The sequence below is a fragment of the Hordeum vulgare genome, chromosome 3H, assembly GCF_904849725.1.
Source record: "Hordeum vulgare subsp. vulgare chromosome 3H, MorexV3_pseudomolecules_assembly, whole genome shotgun sequence".
Taxonomy (NCBI): domain Eukaryota; kingdom Viridiplantae; phylum Streptophyta; class Magnoliopsida; order Poales; family Poaceae; genus Hordeum; species Hordeum vulgare.
The window spans coordinates 373,786,457-373,809,528 of record NC_058520.1 but is presented as its reverse complement, the minus strand read 5'-3'; the positions used below and the strand labels follow the sequence as shown (position 1 = coordinate 373,809,528).

Genomic DNA, 23,072 nt, shown 5'->3' with positions numbered 1-23,072 from the left:
CCCAACGAAACTCGTAGCAACTACTCCAACAAGTGCCTAGAGACCATATTACACATCAAAACTACTTGGGACCAGCTAAAATCAGCATGCAAAGCTCAAGAACATGGTCACCAAGGTAACAAAAATACGCGGAGTATAAGGCACTAGAGCAAAAACTAATTGGACCAATGGAGGAGTCACTTACCAAGGAGTAATTTCCCCAAAGCAGTTTGGAGAATGGTGATTTGAGCAAAGAGATCGAAAATCCCAGCAAGAGGAGCAAGAACACGAGTTTGAGCTGCAAAACAATTTTTTCTAGAGGTAGGAGAACCAGATGAGAGCAAGAATGAGTGGAGGGGGTGCCTGTGGGCCCCACAAGCCTCGGTGGTGCGGCCAGGGGGGTGCCCGCGCCCCAAGGGCCTGTGGCCCACCGGTGTGGCCCCCAGACAAGCTCTTTGTCTCATAATTTTTTAAAAATTCCAGAAAAAATCATACTTGATTTTCAGGACGTTCAGAGAACTTTTATTTTCGGGGTACTTTTCTGCCGGACGCTAAAACAGAAAACAGGGAAAACTATTCTAAATCTATCATTTTTCTTCTAAGCAACCGAAGGTGAAAGCTTGGAACAGAGGTTCGTGACTCCTCGATTCATCCATCTCATGGTCATCGAAAGAAAATCCGTCAATGAGGTTGATCAAGTCTCCTCGACAAACCTTTTCGAATCGCAAAAGAGAACGGAGAATTTTCAAATAGTCACTAGGTCACCTCAATGGGGATGTGTATCTCCCCAACAAGCAAATCATACTTCATCTTGACACGAGGAATAGGGCATTGAAAGCTCCCAATAAGTATCAGTGAAGTTTTTTCGATAGCATTGATGCAATGTACTCGATATTGTTTCTTCCGAAAGTGCACCATATGCTCATTACCGTTGACATGGAAAGTGACATTGCCTTTGTTGTAATCTATAACAGCCCCTGCGGTGTTTAAAAAGGGTCTTCCGAGGATGACCGCCATGGCATCGTCCTCAGGAATATCCAAGATAACAAAGTCTGTTAAGATAGTGACGTTAGCAACCACAACAGGCACATCCTCGCAAATGTCGATAGGGAAAACAATTGATTTGTCGGCCATTTGCAGAGAGATTTCAGTGGGTGTCAACTTATCCAGTTCAAGTCTATGATAAAGAGAGAGATGCATAACACTAACACCGGCTCCAAGGTCGCATAACGCAGTTCTAACGTAGTTGCCTTTAATGGAGCAAGGTAAAGTGGGCACACCGGGATCACCTAGTTTCTTAGGAGTTCCACGCTTGAAGGTATAATTAGCAAGCATGGTGGAAATCTCAACCTCAGGTATCCTCCTCTTATTAGTCACAATATCTTTCATGTACTTAGCACACAGAGACATTTTGAGCATATCTGTCAAATGCATTTGCAGAAAGACAGATCTGATCATTTCAACGAATCGCTCAAAATCCTCATCATCCTTTTTCTTCGATGGTTTGGGAGGAAAGGGCATAGGTTTCTGAACCCATGGTTCCTTTTCTTTACCATGCTTCCTAGCAGCGAATTCATTCTTATCGTATCTCTTATTCTTAGGCTGTGGGTTATCAAGATCAACAGGTTCAATCTCCACATCCTTATCGTTGCTAGGTTGAGCATCTTCGTGAACATCACTATTGATATTATCATTAGGCTCATGTTCATCACCAGATTGTGTTTCAGCATCAGAGACAGAGGCATCGTTTGGACTCTCAGGTGTAGCAGCAACAGGGTTGCTAGCGTGCAGGTTCATATCATCTTTCTTCTTCTTTCTAGGATGACTAGGTGCATCAGTGCTAACTCCTTGAGAATCTTGTTCAACTCTCTTCGGATGACCCTCAGGATACAAAGGTTCCTGGGTCATTCTACCGCCTCTAGTAACGACTCTGGCGGAATTGTCATTCAACTCGTTGCGCAAGTCATTTTGAGCTTTAAGTACTTGTTCTACCTGAGTAGTAACCATAGAGGCATGTTTACTCAGAAGCTTTAGATCATTGATGTTTCTGTCCACACAAGAACTTAAATAACTAAGCATACGAGCATTCTGTTCCAATTGTCTGCTAACATAATCATTGAAACTTTGTTGTTTGGCAACGAAGTTATCAAATTCATCCATGCATAAGCTAGCAGGTTTATCAAAAGGAATATCACTCTCATCAAACCTACGCAGAGAATTTACTTCTACTACCTGTATCGGGTTATCGAGACCATGGATCTCTTCGATAGGTGGTAGATTTTTGACATCTTCAAATTTAATGCCTTTCTCTCGCATAGATTTCTTGGCTTCTTGCATATCTTCAGGACTGAGGAATAGAATACCTCTTTTCTTCGGAGTTGGCTTAGGAGGTGGTTCGGGAATAGTCCAAGCATTCTCATTGCACAAGATATTATTCAATAGGATCTCAGCTTGTCCTACGGTTTGTTCCCTAAAAACACAACCGGCACAACTATCTAGGTGGTCTTTGGAAGCATCGGTAAGTCCATTATAAAAGATATCAAGTATTTCGTTCTTCTCAAGTGGGTGATCAGACAAAGCATTCAGTAGCTGGATGAGCCTCCCCCAAGCTTGTGGGAGACTCTCTTCTTCAGCTTGAGCAAAGTTGTATATTTCCTGCAAGGCAGCTTGCTTTTTATGGGCAGGGAAATATTTTTCAGAGAAGTAGTAGACCATATCCTGGGGGCTACGCACACAACCAGGAGCAAGAGAAGTGAACCAGGTCTTAGCATCATCCTTTAGCAAGAAAGGAAATAGCTTGAGGATATAGTAGTGGCGGATCTTTTCCTCACTAGTGAATAGGGTGGCTATATCGTGCAGTTTGGTAAGATGGGCTACAACCGTTTCAGACTCATAATCGTGAAAAGGATCAGATTCGACCAGAGTGATCAACTCAGGGTCGACAGAGAATTCATAATCCTTATCGGTCACAAAGATAGGCGAAGTAGCAAACTTCGGGTCGTATTTCATCCTAGCGTTCAAAGATTTTTCTTTCCACTTGTGCAGTAGTTTCTCAACATCATAGCTATCCTTACATGCAAGAAAATCCTCAGCTATCTCTCCCTCCATAACATAGCGTGTATCAGGCATAGCACGCAATTCAGGCATAGTAGCAGGTTCTACTTCAATAGTATCAGCAGTTTCAGAAGTATCATCACGTCTAGCAGCAACTCTAGCAATATGGGCATCAAGGAATGCACCAAGTGGCAAAGCAGTATCAGGCATAGCATCATCAGGCATAGTATCAAGCATAGGCGACATATCAAGATTTCTAGCAGGAGGCGAAGTCGCAAATTTACTCAAAACTGAAGGTGAATCAAGTGCAGATCTAGATGGCAGTTCCTTACCTGTCCTCGTAGTTGAGGGCAAGATTTCAGTTCTTGGATCTTTAGAATTCCTCATAGTGACCAGCAGACGTAAATCCCAAGTGACTCGGAGAATATAGTTGTGCCTCCCCAGCAACGGCGCTAGAAAAAGGTCTTGATAACCCACAAGTATAGGGGATCACAACAGTTTTCGAGGGTAGAGTATTCAACCCAAATTTGTTGGTTCCCCAAAGGGGAAGCGAAATAATATTCTCAAGTATTAGCAGCTGAGTTTGTCAGATTCAACCACACCTGAAAGATTAGTGTCTGCAAGCAAAGTATCAGTAGCAAAGTAGTATGATAGCAACGGCGTCAGAAACGATCTGTTGATGGCAGACTATTCCTAACTATTGTATCAATGGCGCCAGTAGGTTGCACGTGAGCGGGTAACTATTCTTCCCCGACAATAGTGTCGGAAAAGGATCTTGCAACAAGTAACAGCGAAGTAGCAAGGAACAGCAGTAGCAGCAGCAGCAAAGTAACAATAGTAGCAACAGCAGTAGCAGCAAAGTGGCCCAATCCCTTTTGTTGCAAGGGACAAGCCTGGACAAAGTAACGTAGCAAGGACCAGTAGTAAAAGACTCATAGGCATTGGATCGGTGATGGATGAGTATGACGGATGTGATTCATCATGTAACAGCTATAACACGGAGAGATAAGTAACTAGCTCCCGTTCGTCAATCTAATGTAGGCATGTATTCCGTATGTAGTCATACGTGCTTAGGGAAAAGAACTTGCATGACATCTATTGTCCATCCCTCCCGTGGTAGCGGGGTCCTAATGGAAACTACGGGATATTAAGGTTCTCCTTTTAATAAAGAACCGGACCAACGCATTAACACGCGGTGAATACATGAACTCCTCATACTATGGTCATCTCCGGGAGTGGTTCCGGCTATTGTCACTCCGGGGTTGCCGGGTCATAATACATAGTAGGTGACTACAACTTGCAAGATAGGATCTAAAACACACATATATTGGCGACAACATAATAGGTTCAGATCTGAAATCATGGCACTCGGGCCCTAGTGACAAGCATTAAGCATAGCCAAGTAGTAGCAACATCAATCTAGAACATAGTGGATACTAGGGATCAATCCCCGTCAAAACTAACTCGATTACATGATAGATCTCATCCAACTCATCACCATCCAGCAAGCCTACGATGAGATTACTCATGAACGATGAAGAGCATCATGGAATTGTCGATGGAGGAAGGTTGATGATGACGATGGCGATGATTTCCCCTCTCCGGAGCCCAAAACGGACTCCAGATCTACCCTCTAGATGAAGAACAGGATGTGGCGGCGCCTCCGTATCATAAAACGCGATGAAACCTTCTCTCTGATTTTTTTCCGGGCGAGACGGAAGATATAGAGCTGAGTTTGGGGGCGGTGGTGCCACGTGGGCCCCACAAGCCCTCACGGCGCGGCCTAAGGGGGTGGCCGCGGTGTGTGGGCTTGTGGCCCACTGGCACGCCCCCTCCGGTGGATCTTTGCGCATGTATTTTCTTTTATTCCAGAAAAAATCTTCGTAAATTTTCAGGACATTCCGAGAACTTTTATTTTTGCACAAAAACAACACCATGGCAATTCTGCTGAAAACAGCGTCAGTCCGGGTTAGTTCCATTCAAATCATGCAAATTAGAGTCCAAAACAAGGCCAAAATAGTTCGGAAAAGTATATACGATGGAGACGTATCAGTAACCGATACCTCATTGTGATCCTCGGGAGGCTAACTTGCAAAAGGGACCTCCGCATTACCCCCTGTTGTTGATAGGGGTGGTTGTGTTCAGTTCCTATAAAATATGGCAGCGAGAGTAAATACTTGCCGCTGATCGAAAGAGCAACACTTGTAGTGAATTCATTACCTCTTGGTAGGAGGAGCAGTCCAAGTGGTCCCTGTGGATGCTACTCGTTTAGAGGACTTGCCATTGTCCAGCACGAGCTCATCAGACTCTATATTAACATATGTTTGGCGCGTGGAGTGGCGACCTGTTCGGGAAGGAGTTGTTACCGTAGTAGCCACGCGTCCTTTTCGGGAATAAGTTTTCTTTTTCCCCTGGTCGAGGAAGGAGGTATCCTAGGATAATCGACTATGAGGGTAACCTCGGAGCCATTAACGCTCATCTGAAAAGAGAACCCGTCCTCAAAGATAATTGACATATCCGGGTCATCATGGAATACTTGATCATCGTCCTTGGCATAGTTTTCTGGCTGGGGAGGAGGGCGGTTGATTTTCTACCCAACGTCTCCATTCATATTTGAGCAAAATTTCAAGGATTCAATCAACCAAAGATCATTGTAAATAAAAATCCCAATTAAGGGAAGCAAAGCTGTACTAACCCATTCGATGGGGTTATGACTTGAGTAGCCTTCCTTGGTGTTCAAGGTGATAAAATCCTCCTTTCCCCCTTTTAGAGGTCGGCTAATACGGCAGCCAATGTTGTTGGACTGGCAGGACCCTCGCGCTTGTACCGACTCACATCACTTGAACCATTATATTTCCAGACGTGATGGGATTGTTGTTGAAGAGGTTGGACACATCAATTTAAGGCCGCAACCATTACGTCAATCATGGTGAGCTTAAAATGTGCCAGTTTTACCTTGGCAACCATTTGCTTCGCCTCTGAGTTGTCTTCTTGATAAGGGATCCTCGGGCGCCAGTTGAACCGATTCTTAATAGGAATAGTTCAAAATTCATGCAGACCCCTCCGGACAGGATCAAATAAAGGAACATCTTCGATATAGAACCATTCCGAGGTCCACTTTTCGGAAGCCACCCTCGTGGTCCCTACTGGATACCCAATTCCCGCTATACAACATACTTCGGCTTTGCCTACTTCGCAAATAGTCCCGCCCTCAGTTCAGGGGACAAGGCACAAAATTTCCCCCCACATATCAAAATGGGCCTCGCAACCCAGAAACATCCCGTAGAGAGCGACAAAGCCCGAAATGTGGAGGATGGATCCGGGGGTAAGGTGGTGGAGTTTAATTCCATTAAATTCCAATAAACCCCGTAAAAGGGAAGAATAGGGAAGCCCAGACCTCGTAAAAGGAATGGGACAAAGCATATCCTATCCCGCGTGTAGGGTGTCGAGAATTTCTCTACGAAAGCCTCGCTGTCGGTGGAGGTTAGCCGGGAGTGGGAAGGCGCAAGATCTGAGCAGGGCAAATACCCCTACACTTCAAGTGCGCAGACAGAGGTGCGAGACAGAACAATTATCCCAATCGCTTGGAAGAGAGCCATGAGGGCGCGAGGATGAGCCTGTAGCACTCGCCATGTCTTTGTTTCTCTGGTGTTCTTCTCGATACTCGAAAGGGATGGGGAGCGTTGCTGGGAGCATGCGTGGGTTATATAATAAGTAAATTATCTTGTTCAGCGTAAGGGACTTTCTTTTGGGAAGGAACCACCCATCTCTTATTGGTGCACGAGAATCGAGGAGATGGTTAACCCCATGAAGGAAATATTTATTTTTGTGGGCCCATCGATGTTTCGTCGATCGTGAATGTGGAACAAGCCAGAATGGAGTCAGCCGAACATAGGGAGGAGAGGATCTCGCCCTGCAAGCCAAATACTGTGAATGCGTGAGGATGATGAATTAAGACTGCAACATTGGAGGCCAGTTCAGTGGCTACTAAGGGAGTCCATGATTAAAGGGTCTATGGGCCGGACTCATGGGTTGTTTTATCGTCATTATTGGGCTTCAGATAACTGAAGTAAAAGTTGTATTCGAGATGGAATCTTCCGAAGACTTGGCGTGTACGCCATGATCCCATGGCCACCTACGTGATCCTTCCTTAATGTATAACCAACATTGTGTAACCCTAGCACCCCTCGTATATATATAAGCCATGGGGGCTTTAGTTCATAGTGGATTAAGCTCATGATTGTTAGGGTTCAGACCATCACATCAGATCTCGAAGTAGATCAACTGTGTACTTTGTGCAACCCCATCAATATAACAAGAACAAGACGTAGAGTTTTACCTCTATCAAGAGGGTCCGAGCCTGGGTAAACATCGTCTCCCTTGTCTCTTGAAACCCATCGATCCAAGATCCATAGTTTAGACCCCTTACTCGAGATCAGCCGATTTTGACATCGACAACTGGCGAAGTGGAAGTGCTCCTTCGGGACGGGATCCGATGGGAATGGGGCTGGAATGGTTGGATCTACCAACGGAGAGGCTCGCCGACTGACGAAGGGGTGGAATCGGGCGTGACGACAACGATCGACAACGTTGGGTAGGTTACAAGGGGAAGATATGTCAAGGGAAGAGGGGTTGTTGCGTACAGATTTGTCACGTACGAGCCCTGCGAAACATTTTCTTTGACTTGGCGGTGTCATCCTCTTGTAGTTACATCGAACTCCTCACTTTGCATTTCCTGAAACTAGGCTTGAGCTGCTTCGACATTTTGCACTAGAGGAAGGCAACTCTTTGCGAAGCCCACTTCGCGGAGCTTAACCGTTAGGTCCCACTTGGCACATAGAGTTGGAGAAGTGCAGAGCAGGGGGAGTTCCAAATGGACCCTTAGTCACGATATGCCATTTTTTATGTATTTTTCAAAGGTAAATGTTTATACCCGGCGCGCTGGTCGAGTCTTCCGGCGGCCGCGTGCGGGTCATTCGATCTATTGGCTAATTGAAGCCTTGATTAGCCTCATATTCCACGCATGGCTGTTGGAGGTCCACGAACCATCCGTGACCTGTGTCTTTACCTCTTTCTTGCTCATCTCCATCCATATTCTACTTCATCTTTCTCCCTGTCCCATCCAAAGCCACGAGGTGGTGCTCGTCGCCATGGCCGCTGGTCGCTCGTAGTCGCCGCCATCGTTGCCTAATAGGCCTTGTTTGTGTCGTACGTGGACCACAGGTGCCAGATGCACCCCTCTCCATGGCTGTCCATAGTAGGAGTGTGCTCGTCGCCTTGTCCGCCGACAATTGGATGCCTCCATGTCCGCCGCAACCATGTAAGATCGAGGCTACGAACAGTGCAATGGCGGCGACGAATTTTGTTGTTGCAAGCGTCATGGTTTTTTGCCACGCCCGGTTAACTTTTTGCTACATCCATTCACGACGGAGTTGCGACCCATCACGGTGGGGACAATGATTTTTGTTGCAACCATTGTTGATTTTTGCTACAACCGACAAAGAAAAAGCTACAACCAGCGGATAGTTTTGCTACAACCACTGTTTTGCTACAAATGGCGAGATGTTTTGCTACAACCGTTCTTTGATTTTGCTACCACCGACATATTTTTTTGCTACCTCAATCACGTCGAAGCTAAGACCGGCAACGACAGTGAGATGGTTTTTCTGCAACTGTCCTTTGATTTTGCTACTATCGACATATTTGTTCCTACAACCACCATGTGTCGGCGAGGCGGAGCTGCATCCATGGTGTGCGCGGGTGACGAGTGCAGGATCCATCCATGGCGAGCGCGGACGTAGCAACTGCATCCATGGCGCTCGGCTCCGGCCAGCGGCTGCCCCCGAGAGATGCCATTTTTCTGGGAACCGCGGCTGGCCCCGAGAGTGGGAATGGAGCGGAGGCGAGCTTCGTCGAAGAGCGATGACGATGACGACGAGCCGAGCACGTGGAGATGCAACCAGGAGGCCAGGGGGAGGAGGGGGCGACGAGGGGCTACAGGAAATTGCATCTCACGACGAACGCGTTGACATAGTTTGAAGACGCGGGGGAAGGAACAAGATGACACTTGGTCCAATCATACGTCTATACGACGTTTATACGCTGGTGTATCGGGCGGCTTGGGGCTGACCAACCGAAACTATCGGCCAGCGTGCCGACGTCGAGCACTCCCCTTGTTCAAAGTTAAGAGTGACAAACGTGAAATGTCAAATTCTAAGGTGCATAAGTAAGGTGAGCAAAATTTAGAGTGGCAAACAAGGAATCTCCTATTTGCCGCTCTTTGCGGCAAATAGTCGGGCAAACGCACACGACTCGGTGGCGAAGGATTTTATTGGTCTGACCCATTTAGCGCTTCAGTGGTCCCAGTATTGGGAACCTTCTAGAGGTTTTCAGCCTTTTTTTTCGTTTCTGGGAAACATCTAGATGGTTCATGAACCGTTTTTTTTTTCATTTTTCTTTTCTATTTTTTTCTTTCCTGTTTCTGTTTCAAAAAATGTTCTGGATTTTCAAAAAATGATCTACAAATACGAAAAATGTTATTAAATTTCAAAAAAATTTCTTGCTTTTTTTTCAAAACTTTATTGATTTTTCAAACTTCATTCATAAATACGAAAATGTTCCGGATTTTCAAAAATTGTTCGTCAAATTCCAAAAATGTTTTTGCTCTTTGAAAAAATATTCTCGATTTTAGGAAAAATGTTTGAGGTTTTTAAATAATGTTCTGGATTTTCAAATATTTTTCTTATAATTCGAAAAATGTTTGAAAATTGTTCTCCATTTAGAAATTTTTAGTTGATTTAAATATGTTTAAAAAATTGTTCGGGCTTCCAAATTTGTTTACAATTTTTCAAGATTGTTCTCATTTTCGAAATTTCTTTTCAAGATTCAAAAAATGTTCATCCTTTAAAAATTTGTTCTCCATTTTTTAATTTTTTTTCAAAATAGTTCGCGCTTCCAAATTTCTTTGGGGGTTTTCAAAATTCCTCTCTGTTTTAATTTTTTTTCTCAGGATTGAAAAAATATTTGGAGTTTAAAAATTGTTCTCAATATTCAAAAAATATTTGGAGTTTAAAAAATGTTTGTGCTTCTAAAAAATTGTTTATTCTGCCAAATTTGTTTAAGGTTTTCAAAATTGTTCCCTGTTTTTCTTTCTCAAGAGTCAAAAAATGTACGTGCTTTAAAAAATTGTTTGCAGTTCCAAATTTTTTCAGGATTTTTCAAAATTGTTCCTGATTTGAAAATTTGTTCTCAATATTCATAAAGTTTTCTTGCTTTTATATTTGGTCTCTGATTTTTAAAATATTCATGGTTTCAAAAAATGATTGAGAAATTCAACATTTGTTCGTTTTGATAAAAAAAGAAAAAAGGAACACGGAAAGAAAAACGAGCCAAAAAAGGAAAAAAAGAAATAAACAAAAAAGAAAAAAAGAAAAAAAGGAAATTATCCAAATTTTTATAAAAAAAAAGTTAGGCCGGGCCAGTTGGACGGCCCCTGTGCGTTGGAGCGACCTCCTGCCGCAGCGAGCGGCAGGTAGGAGTTCCCGGCAAACAATGCTAAAAATGTTGACTTGGGCTGTGTGGAGAGGCGACGGGCGGACCCTAATTAACTCTTAAGCTTTGTTTGGTAGAAGTGGATTGAGGAGGTTTGGGGAGGAGGGGATTTGAGGGGATTTCGTGAATCCCTTCCTTTCACCCAATCCTCTCAAATCCTCGGGGTTTTGCTTCCACCAGTCTTTCGAGGAGGATCCTGAAACACATGAATAGAAAGGAATTGAAGGAGAATGGAGAAGATTCGACTAAGCAAACCCCTCTTACCAAATGGACGCCCGAAGTTTTATGGGGTTTCTGTCCCTTTCGACGATTTTCTTCTCGAAACATGTTGAATCCCTTCGTGCCAAACGAGGCCTTAAGGCTGTGCTGGCCCGGCGTTGTTCCGTGACGAGCCGAAGGCCGGCCTGACCTTTTATTCGCACGCCATGCCGGGCCTGTGTCGGTCCAATAATCCGTGGCGACGGCCCATTTGTCCGAAGTTTGCTCCATACTCTCTTCCGAGGATCCCCACACGAAACCCTAGGCAGGCTGCTCCGAAGCCTTTTGATTTGAGAATCCAAATCCAACTCGTCTTCCTCCGGTCCGGCCTTTCGCCTCTCCACATCGTCGACGAGAACCGCAACGGCCGCTCGCCGCCGTTAAGTACAGGCTCCTACTTTATGCGCCTTGGTTGCGTGCGTATCCACTGGCAGTTTCCTCCTAAGGGGATCTGTTTATCGCGATCAGTGCCGAGTTAAGATCGAGAGGTAGGAGGAGCTTTTGCGGGAGTGGGGATGGCTTCCGGCGGGAACCCGCAGTTCCGGTACACCCAGCCTCCATCGAAGGTGATACACGTGAGGAACCTGCCGTGGGAGTGCACGGACGAGGAGCTGACCGAGCTGGGGAGCCTCTTCGGCAAGGTCGTCAACACCAAGTGCAACGTCGGCGCCAACAGGAACCAGGCGTTCATCGAATTCGTGAGTATTAGTTCCAGATCCTTGATTGTATTCTCGTTCTAGTTTCGGCCTATGTGCGTCCCTCAGCCAGCCACCCACCCCTTCCTCCCAGATCGAGTTGTGGATGAGCGTATTTTAGCCTTGCTTTTTTTTTTTTTTGGTAAAGGGGCGTCCTGTTCGTGTATTTAGTCAGTGAGTTGCTGTGGCCAAAGCTGCCTGGCGCCACCCAGTTCACCATTCATAAACAGTTAAGGCCTTTAGAGCCATAAGATATCTTGGCACATGAACCAACCTTAGTTGTTGTCATGTTCTTTACAAAAACGAGCGCAATCTTGATGGAAATTGTGTCTGGAGTTTGTCTCAAGGAATTATAACCCATTATGCGGAAAAATACAAGTCCAGACTGTAATATGAGTATGCTCAGATACCAAACAGAAGATAAGTTTTACACGCTGTCTTTGCAGGCTGACCAAAATCAGGCAATTGCTATGATATCATATTATGCATCATCAGCCGAGCCAGCACAGGTAAGAGGCAAAAATGTGTACCTTCAGTACTCCAATAGACAGGAGATTGTCAACAGCAAGAATACCGGGGATGCTGCAGGCAATGTTTTGCTAGTGACAATGGAGGGTGTTCTGCCAGATGCTGTGAGCATAGATGTTTTGCACCTGGTAAGGAAGTTAAAGAGTTGTAACATTATTTCTGTTGTTTACTTAGTCTGATGTTGTCTGCAGGATTAATTTGATTTGCCAGGACTGCCTTAGTAACTTGTAGCCCATTTTTTACATGGTCCAAATGGATTAGCAGGCCGTTGTCACGGAGTATCATGACTGGCAACCGCATCAGGAACAACTGTGTGTGTTTGTTTCCTCTCCCTTACTCATCGCTGCCCTACCCCCTTCCCTTCCCTCAAACTATATCCTCCACTAGGATGTTAACATCCACTCCCTCCCTCTCTTCCTCCCACCCTCCCCCTTCCTCCCTCCCTCCTCATGTTTGTTGACTACGTAATACCTAGTGCCAAAAAGTTGGTTTACATGTTGTCTCAATGAGGATTGCATGAAATGCTTTTTGAATTTAATGTTTCCGAAGTACTTGACACGATGTGTACAGGAACAAATAAAGATGTGTGGATAGCATTGTTTAGAACTATCTCCAGAAAGCCATCAGGACAAGATGAAGCTGTTACCATAAGGATAACACAAGATGAAGATGCTAGAATTGTGGTTCCCTGTTATATCACAAATAGGCTTGAGGCAATAATTTGTTTCTTTTTGCCAAAACAACTAAACATGCATACATTATTCATGCCCTAAAAGAATATCGGCAAATAATATTTTGCATCACACATAAATGATGTTACGGAGCAATCCTATAACAGTTATCTTGTTGGAGCCTTGAACAGTTAGCCTATACTTATACATAACTATAGATCAGTAAATTTTAAAATCTACAGCAATTGATCAGTAAAGGCGTAAAGCCTCAACATGCAGTGTATCCTTTGTTATACACTTTGTGCTTGTTTGGCTTTAGGAAATGCTTCTATCACTTTCTATGCCCTCAAGTCCCAAGTGCTGACAAACCTGTGCTCAATTCTGTTCAATTGAGGTTGCACTTTTTTAACAGTTTACCACTTGCCGATGCGAAGACATGCCTAAAAGTTGTTTTTTTAGTGTTGGAACCTTGGCTAGCTGAACTCGTAGTTCCTTTTTTTAGCGACGGCACTGGAATATCAATGCTATGTAGATTTGTTGCTTGCTGAATTCCTTCCTTTTCTTCGCCATCTGTTATAAACGCTAGCAAATGGGAAGTTTTGACTCGGTAATAACATAATTAGAACTTCTATGGTTATAATTGTGTCAGGATAAACATAGTATAATTATTTCATCTTTTTGTATTTTTAGCGGTTTAGAAGACTCCATTTGAAAAAATGATTTGCTAGTAAAACCACAAAACTTGTCTCCAAACTCTTACCCGTGAGTGTCATGGTTAGTGAGGAATTTACTTTGTATGCTTCTCTGCTTTTCTTCATGCTTTATATTAAAGTCTTTGTGGTGCTCTGCATTCAGATATTAGTTGGCCTTTGTAGCTTATTTTCCTGATTTAAGCTTGCTTGTCTTTCCAATTATCTAAATGCATGCATTTGGTTTTACTACATTATTTTACTTGTCATATTGACAGCCTATCTTTATTTACCCAGGTATTTTCTGCTTTTGGATATGTTCACAAGATTGCTACCTTTGAGAAGGCATCTGGTTACCAGGTAACGGTTTAACTTGTAATTTAGTAACAGTTCTCATCTGATCATCCCTTGAACTCTCGCATGGTGGCTTCTCTTTATAAGAACAAGCAGCATGATTTCCTTATCTTTGTCCTGGTAGATTTTATACGAATATGTTCTTTTTTCTGTCTTCTAGGCATTGATACAATTCTCTGATGCTGAGACTGCATCATCTGCAAAAGCTGCTCTGGATGGCAGATGCATTCCTAGGTATTGTTCTCAGGCTATATATATATATATATATATTTCTATTGTACTATTTTTCAAGACTGATGGATAACTATTTATGCTTCTGCTGCAGCTACTTGCTTCCAGAACTTGATGGGTCCTGCACTTTAAGAATAAATTATTCAGCACACTCTGTTCTAAATGTCAAGTTTCAGAGTCACAGGAGTAGGTAAGAATTGCCGTCTTGCTGCTTGATGAATGTTCATCACATTCACCTATTTCCTCTCATTTTGGCGTTCAAAAGATCCTTTACTTATTGGTTTCTTTTTCCTCTTTAGGGACTATACAAACCCATACCTTCCCCTTGCACCTTCTGCTATTGAGGGATCTGGAGTGGTAATACTTCTAACCTCCGTGCATATATGATTAGATATTGTTCTTATGCTAACATAGTTGTGGGTTAGGCCCAGGATGGGAAAAAGGAGGAGGCAGAGAGCAATGTTCTGCTTGCGTCAGTTGAGAATATGCAGTATATTGTTACAATAGATGCTCTTCATGAGGTAATGTATTAAATACCGTGAAACCATCATATGTAAAACACTTGGCACCAACCAGTTGTTCCTGTAATTGGCAGGTCTTTTCTGCTTTTGGGTTTGTACAAAAGATTGCTATTTTTGAGAAGAACTCTGGCTTCCACGCACTAATCCAGTATCCAGGTAAAAAGATCAATTTACAAGCACACAAGACTCAAAAGTTTTGGCGTGCAGCATGTCTCTCAAACTTTTACGCCTTTCTTGCAGATATTCAAACTGCAGTTAAAGCAAAGGAAGCATTAGAAGGACACAGCATCTATGAAGGTGGATATTGCAAGCTTCACCTCGCGTTTTCACGCCATACCGATCTTAATGTTAGGGTAATTCACCACTCCCTCATTATGTTCAAATTTGGTACTCCCTCCGTTCCTAAATACTCCCTCCGTCCGGAAATACTTGTCATAGGAATGGATGTATCTAGATGTATTTTAGTTCTAGATACATCCATTTTTATCAATTTGTGCGACAAGTAATTCCGGACGGAGGGATTATATGTCTTTTTAGATATTTCACTAGGAGGCTATATACGGAGCAAAATGATTAAATCTACACTATAAAGTATGTCTATATACATTCGTATGTAGTCTTTTAATGAAACCTCTAAAAAGACATATATTTAGGAAAGGAGGGAGTATAACACATGTATCATCGTGCTGGGAGATAAAAAATTTGATGCACCAGGCAGAACTAATTGTGGCTGATATGTACTAATATCAGATATTAAATCCTTGGTGATGTTTTTATCTTGTTTCAGATCAATAATGAGCGAGGCCGAGATTACACTGGGGGGAACAGTGCTCCAGCTAACCATGAACCTTCCATTCTTGGTCCTCAGCCAATGCTTGCTGTTGGCTCTACAGCACCACCATGCGCCAGCCAGGGAGTCCCACAAGGCTATGGAGCCCCAGGGTTCCAGCAAGGCTCAAATCAAGCTCAAATGGCACAGCATTCAGTCCAAGGAAATCAACAGATGCCCAATCATCAAGCGATGTCATTCCCTGGCCATGGAAGGCAGCAGCTACCTCCAGGTCCTCAAATGATGCAAGGTCCAGGTTACAGAGGCCCGCCATTTCCTCAAGGTCATATGCAATCAATGCCGCAGTTTCCGGTATATGGCAACCAGCAGTTTCCTCCTGGTGCCGGGCCGCAGATGATGGCCTTCCAGGGGCAGGGAGGTCAGTATCCTCGATTTGGTAGGCCGCTTCATCCGTTTAATCGCTAGCTAGCTTATGTGTATGTAAGAAACGCATGTGCGAGTACTTGCCGGCGACCATTTTATTGTGGCTCCTGACTTCGTAGTTGTGTGCTCAGTTTTGGTGCACACTAGATGACGCCCAACGCGTTGTTGCAGAAATTTGTTGTGAATTTTTGAAGTAACATCCACATATCAAATAAGACAACAATTCAAATAAATACTATGACATATTTGATATATGTAGATAATGATTTAATTATATTATTACTACACTTCATATTGCTAGTGTAGAGCATAAACTCTAACTTCTGATTCTTCTCATGTAAGTGACTTCACTTAACCAATAGATTACTGATGTATGTATATCATTTGGACTGCATGGAGATGAATCATTGTGGTAGCAGAAAAATAGTGACAATTTGTCTTGGAAACATATGTGGAAAATCATTGGATTTAAGAAATCACCTATACGCTATACTCTCGTTCCTCTTCCATAGAAACCTGGATGATATGGGTAGAATCAACAGACACCTCAAGAAAAAGGCTGCGGCCTAGCACGGAGAGCACACACGACTTTTGGACAACACGGGCGGCACCAGCTTGAAATGGGTGTGAAATATCAATGTTGTTGACGATGGTAGATCACAATAATGAGCCCAGTTGCTCTACATAATTTCATACGGAGAAGTTATCAACGTTCATAAAATCACAAGGGGTCATTGTTGTTTGTAGTAACCCAGCGACGTGCAATGGAAAATAGAATAAATAAGAACTCTTGGTACACTTGTGTGGTTCATATGTGATTCCAAGCAGAATGAAAAAAATTCCCACGGATATCAAACTTCTGTTTACACGATATAACAATTATGAATAATTATTAAAGATCAATGTCAAACAAACAACTATATGAATTTGGATTTTGCCATGCGGTATGTCAAACAAACAACTGAAACAATAATGTGCTTGAAACGCTGAACCAGTCAACTGAAGACTGATACTTGTGTCCTTCCATAAACAATCCATAAATCATCAGTTCGGTCGTTAACTAAGGGGGGTATACAATGGAAAAATCATGAACCACTTTGTTGTAAAAAAACAGTGAAAGAAACAACTACAATCGGTGGAAAAGAAACAGAGGAGAGGAGCAGCTTGAGGACTTTGGTGTTGGTTGACCAGCAACTGAGGAAGTGATGAGAGAGTACGTAGTATCTGCAGCCTGCGGTACCTTGATGCTGGTTGGCACTCTGCTGGGGAACCAACAGAGATCAGTTTCGTGCATGGAAGGGGACTGGGGGAGCGGCCGATGGATGGCTTGATGTAACGACTAAGATGCGGTCCTTTCCGATTTGGGGATCGAGGCCCCGAATTGGAAAGAAGCGTATCTAAGCGTTTCGCAAACATGGTAACATAGCACATACATAAATAATAGAGGAATGACAATAAGGGATTCAACTGTCATCTCATAAATATATCAGAGTTACATCACGCATTCAAACAAGGTAGTTTCGCTACGGACTACTCCCTCCGTTCCTAAATATAAGTCTTCGTAGAGATTTCACTAATGGACTATAACGGATGTATATAGACATACTTTAGAGTATAGATTCAATCATTTTGCTCCGTATGTAGACCCTTAGTGAAATCGCTTAAAAGACTTATATTTAGGAACGGAGGGAGTACAAAACATGAGAAATGATTATGCTACCCTGCATGCTTGCCCACGATCACGACCACGCCTCAGTCTTCTGGATAGTTCACATACAGGCGGTCGCTCTCCTCATCGTACTGCCACGTCAGCTGCGTGCCGTCGGGATCACCTGTCTCGGGGGTACCTGAACCTGTTGGTGTTGTGAAGGAATCTGTAAGCCACGGGGACTCAACAATCTATGACCTCGGTGCCAGAACTAGTAAAGTTATTAGGTTGGAAGATGGAGTGTTTAGGTTGCAGCATCCTAAGCTTTATATGGTGGCTATCTTACGTAGAACATGAATTGAAGGTGGTCTATTCTAGCGGTCGATAATAGATGACCACTAAGTGATCCTGAACACCTACCTACGTCAATCATAACCCCACCGTGTTCCCGATCAAAGAGAGATCTTTGAAGGGGACAATCACTGTTACACACACAGTTGGCAATTTTATTAGCTTATGTTTAAGTTGTCTATTACCGGATGTTAACAAATATTCCAAGTTGCCACATAACCGCGGGCACGGCTTTCCGACAGATTAAACCCTGCAGGGGTGCTCCAACTAGACCATTACAAACGTACACGGGCCGCAAAGTAATCCTCTATCACGAATCTCGTGATCTCGTCGGATTCCTTAGAGGAAAACCTCAACTCTGGGAAGAACCAAAGCTTCACTGGGATTCCTATACACAAGATATATCGCTAAGGTAAGACAAGACTAGCATGACCTCCCGATGTGTCGACGACCCTGATAAGAGCTGCGTATCTCAGTCTCAGGACACGCCGGATGAGCACAACGTACAATGGCCTGATAGACATCTCCCGAGTTGCCTCGGGTTGGCCCCGCACACGACTCTAGTTTGGACCAACACTCATGAGGAGCACTGGCCCGGGTTGTTGATTAAAGATCCTCGGGGTGATCATTCCCTATGTAGATTATTATTAAGTGATTAGAAATTAACACCAATGTTGGGTCCTGCCGGATAAGTCTTATCACTACGCGATTTATCAAGGGGGTCCCCACAACAACCCCGAATGTGTTAGGAGCGATCAATATGGAATCAAACACCGGTAACCGGTAACTATGGCGGCAATAACGGAACAAAACACCCGGCAAAAGGCTAGACCTTCCGTTATTTACCAAGTATATAGGTGCGTTAATTAAATAACAGATTTAGCATAATGATATCAAACTCATGTTATCACATGAGACAACTGCACCTGCATCTAGCAACGCTAACATTAGTAGCTGAGCAAAGCCTACTTAGCCATTCAAGATTTGTTAGGAAGGGATAAGTGTTTGGGTTTCATGGCAATTCATGAGGCAATTATTTCAGTGGTAGGCAGCGATCATAAGATGAAAGAAACGTAATCTAGCATAACAAGTCTAGAGATCGAATCAAGGTCATATCATCTTGCCTGTGATATCCTCAGCTTAGAACTGCTCTTGTTCGTCCTGCACGTACTCTCCCGAATCCACGTACTCGTTCTCCGATCCCGGTGCTACCCAACATAAAAATAACATCCAATGAACAACAGCACCTCAAGATGCAACAAGCACATGATGCATGAGATGAATATGAGTATGCATCACTATTTCTATCACTAGCACAAGCATGAGAAGGGAATGCAAGTTCCTGGACAGAACTGTACCCTAAGCTATCTTGACATGCATGAGAATGACATGATCAGATGCGTCTCGTGAAAACGATGCAAAAGCATATAAAGAACATTACAAACGGAGCTACGGATCAACGGGAAACAACGAAACAAGAAATGAAGTGCTACGTGTCAAATTCATCACAACACACTCCAAAGGCATATCTCTGGTATATCCAGGTTGCCAAGACATAAAACAAACCAACATGGATGGGGTGGTGCAAAGAATATCACCACACCATCAACTATGCACTCAGAAACATCAAAATACCAAAACTACACAACCTGCCATAAACCGCATCATAGCACTTTGTGAGCTACATACAAAGCACCTACAACCACCCAAACATGCCAAATAAGATATGTGTCAGTAGCTATCCAAGAGTACTACAAGCACAAGCAAAAATATCACACAAAGGAGTTACACACAGAAAGTTACACAGCCGCAAACTTGCCCAAAAATATCAGATTTCAGGGACTTAGTGAAAATTCCAGATTCTCACTATCTGTTTATGCTCTGAAGCATTTTGACAGCACCCAAAACAATATCTACAGGACTCCAAATGGAATGAAAATTTACAGGGAGCTAGACAAGCACATAATCTTCAACTTTCCACTTGAAAGCTAAGGCTGAATCACAACACACTGAACTGCACAAGCTTATCAACAGGAGAAGAAAATACAAACAGATTCTCAGACTTGGTGAAAATCTCAGATTTTCACTAATCTGGAATTTCATCCACATGCCTACTTTGATTGGGCACAACTTGCACATATGGATTCCTAAGCATGAAACAAAACCAATATGTGGTAGAGGGGGTCACCCTCTACTACCACAACCAAGAAACAAACCCTTGGGCTCACCACATCACATGGAACCAAGCCCTAAACATGGAACAAATCTGAAATATGTCATCTCCAGAAAATGTTCCAAAGGCAAAAATGACTTCACCAATGGATTCCTGGGATGATTCTTCCCCAAAAACATATATAAAACATATGCACTTGCTTGGAACAAAAGGGCACAAACTAGAAAAGAAAGACTACATGGAATCTTATCTAGTGAATAGTGCATCATCACATGTTCTATTCACTAGAGCAACACTTGGTCAAGCTCTTGCACATGTCCACAATAAAAAAGGTGCACATGAGGGGTAGACCTCATGCTCATGTGCCTTGGCACACCATCATACACCACACACATCAAGCAGATGCATAACTTCACCCACACTTGCTAGAACCACTAGCTACACACACATCATGCACTCTACTCATACACTCACAAGATAGCACAAGTGTACATGCAAGGCTCACCAAGCTTTGGGCATGGGTAGGTCACCACTCCCTTACACACACATCAAGAGGAGAGCACCTACACAACACAAGGTGGGTGAGGGGGAACCCCCCCCCCCACATCACTACACGCACTACTTGCACCACAAGGGGCACAAGCAAAACACCTCCACATCTTATCACCATCTCACATACACACACTTGCACCACAAACCTATTACACCACTACACAACATAACACCACACATAGCTACACAAATGAAATCTTCACATGCAGCAAAATCAAATACACCACAAAAGAAGGAAACGACTAGCATAAATAACCCGACTCACATGCACCTGCAGTCACTGTTGCTAGCAATAGCAATACACAATAAAAGAGAAAAATATAAAAAATATAAGGGCTTGGGGGGGGGGGGGGGGTTCGAACCCAAGCCCCTCTGAACCTGTTCTGCTGCTGTTGCCACCCTGCTACTGCCACTGCTTCGACAGAGAAGGGAAGTTTACAGAGATATCTCCTCTACTGCAGCTATTCTACCGATGAAACAGAAAAATAAACAAAGGGGGGGGGGGTGCACCAACTGGGATTCGAACCCTGCACGTGACAGAACACAAACAACTGTACGCGCTGCTAACCACTAGGACTCTCATCGGGATCTGACAGAGAGAAGGGGGTATGGTAGGTATACTGACATACGACTCTGCTCTACCCACAGCTAGACGCCGGCGAGAGGGAGGCTGCCGGGGCTAACTACTACTGCTGCTGCGCCACGAAGGGGGGAGACGAGCACCTGCTGCTACTGCTACACCACCTGCACCAACATCAGCAACTAACTACACAGAGCACACTCATGCAACATACGCGCACACAACATCTATTGCTGCTCGGGACAGGGACGCACTTCGAGTCCTCTCGCCGGATCTACTCGAGGGAGAGGGGAGGAGAAGGCCGGCTCACACAGGGAAGGAAGGATAGCCGCCGATCGGAGGAGGAGTCCGACTGGAGGGGAAGAAGATGATCTGCCGTAGACCGAAGCAGAGGTTGAAGTGCACAGAGGCCGAGGCGTTGGCGAGCTCTTGCCGTCAGTGAGGTCGCTCCTTGCTGATGCAACAAAAGACCTTCCAACAGCACCAGAAACACATGCTGACGGGAGACTGTTCTTGTCTTGATTCTCCTCAGCAACGGCACCAGGAATCCTTCTGCTACGGCTACGCCTTTAGGGACTTCCTAGGCAAATATGCAAAGGATTTCCCCGTGGCCTTGGAGCCTTGCGTTGATGTTCCCTCGAAGTGGAAAGGGTGATGTAGCGCAGTGGTGGTAAGTATTTCCCTCAGTTTTGAGAACCAAGGTATTGATCCAGTGAAGGAGTATCACAAGTACCTGCACAAACACAAAGAACCTGCACCCAACGCTATGAAGGGGTTGTCAATCCCTTATAGATTGTTTGCCAAGTGAGAACTGAAAGCAACAAAGTAACAAAGCAAAGTAAAAGCGGAGGTGTAAACGATAGGTGTGAATAGACCCGGGGGACGTAGTGTTCACTAGTGGCTTCTCTCATGAAAGCAAGTAGACGGTGGGTGACCAAATTACTGTTGAGCAATTGATAGAACCGCGCAAAGTCGTGACGTCATCTATGGCAATGATTATATCTATAGGCATCACGTCCAAAACAAGTAGACCGATACTTCCTGCATCTACTACTATTACTCCACACGTCGACCGCTATCCAGCATGCATCTAGTGTATTAAGTCCAAAAGAACAGAGTAACGCCTTAAGCAAGATGACATGATGTAGATGGACAATCTCATATCTACGACAAAGCCCACCTTGTTACCCTTGATGGCAACTACACGATGTGTGCCTTGATGCCCCTACTGTCACTGGGAAAGGTCACCACACGGTAAGAACCCAAAACCAAGCACTTCTCCCATTGCAAAAATCATAGATCTAGTTGGCCAAACAAAACCCAAGACACGGAGAGACTTACAAGGATATCAAATCATGCATATTAGAAATCAGCAAAGACTCAAATATATATCATAGATAATCTGATCACAAATCCACAATTCATCGGATCTCGACAAACACACCGCCAAAGAAGATTACATCGGATAGATCTCCATGAAGATCATGGAGAACTTTGTATTGAAGATCCAAGAGAGAGAAGAAGCCATCTAGCTACTAACTACGGACCCGTAGGTCTGAAGTGAACTACTCACGAGTCATTGGAGGGGCGATGATGTTGATGAATAAGCCCTCCAACTCCAAAGTCCCCTCCGGCAGGGCACCGGGAAGGGTCTCCAGATGAGACCTCACGGAAACGGAAGCTTGCGGCGTCGGAAAAGTGTTTTCGTGGACGCCCTGATTTTTTCTGGATTTTTAGGGAATTTATAGGCCAAAGACCTAGGGCAGGGGAGCGCTAGGGAGGCCACAAGCTTGGTTGCCGCGACCTCCCCCTGTGGCCGCGGCAACAGGGCTTGTGGGCTCCCTGTGGGCCCACTTGCTTGGCCCTCAAGCCTCCTGATCTTCTTCCGTTCTGGAAAAAAATCATTTTGGGGATTTTATTCCGTTTGGACTCCGTTCCAAAATCAAATCTGAAAAGAGTCAAAAAACACAGAAAAAACAGGAACTCGCACTTGGCACTGAGTTAATAAGTTAGTCCCAAAAAAG

The 23,072-nt window shown here is 44.1% G+C and overlaps 1 protein-coding gene across 1 annotated transcript; it reads left to right on the top strand.

Annotated features, from left to right (window-relative positions):
* Window positions 1–11,095: 11,095 nt before the first annotated feature.
* On the top strand, window positions 11,096–15,977 carry LOC123443897 (polypyrimidine tract-binding protein homolog 1-like). Its single transcript, XM_045120446.1, has 10 exons — window positions 11,096–11,540; window positions 11,984–12,193; window positions 13,723–13,785; window positions 13,940–14,013; window positions 14,105–14,200; window positions 14,310–14,367; window positions 14,436–14,531; window positions 14,606–14,687; window positions 14,772–14,884; window positions 15,319–15,977. The coding sequence occupies exons 1-10, from the start codon at window positions 11,358–11,360 to the stop codon at window positions 15,784–15,786; spliced, it is 1,443 nt and encodes a 480-aa protein (XP_044976381.1). The 5' UTR covers window positions 11,096–11,357; the 3' UTR covers window positions 15,787–15,977.
* Window positions 15,978–23,072: the final 7,095 nt, after the last annotated feature.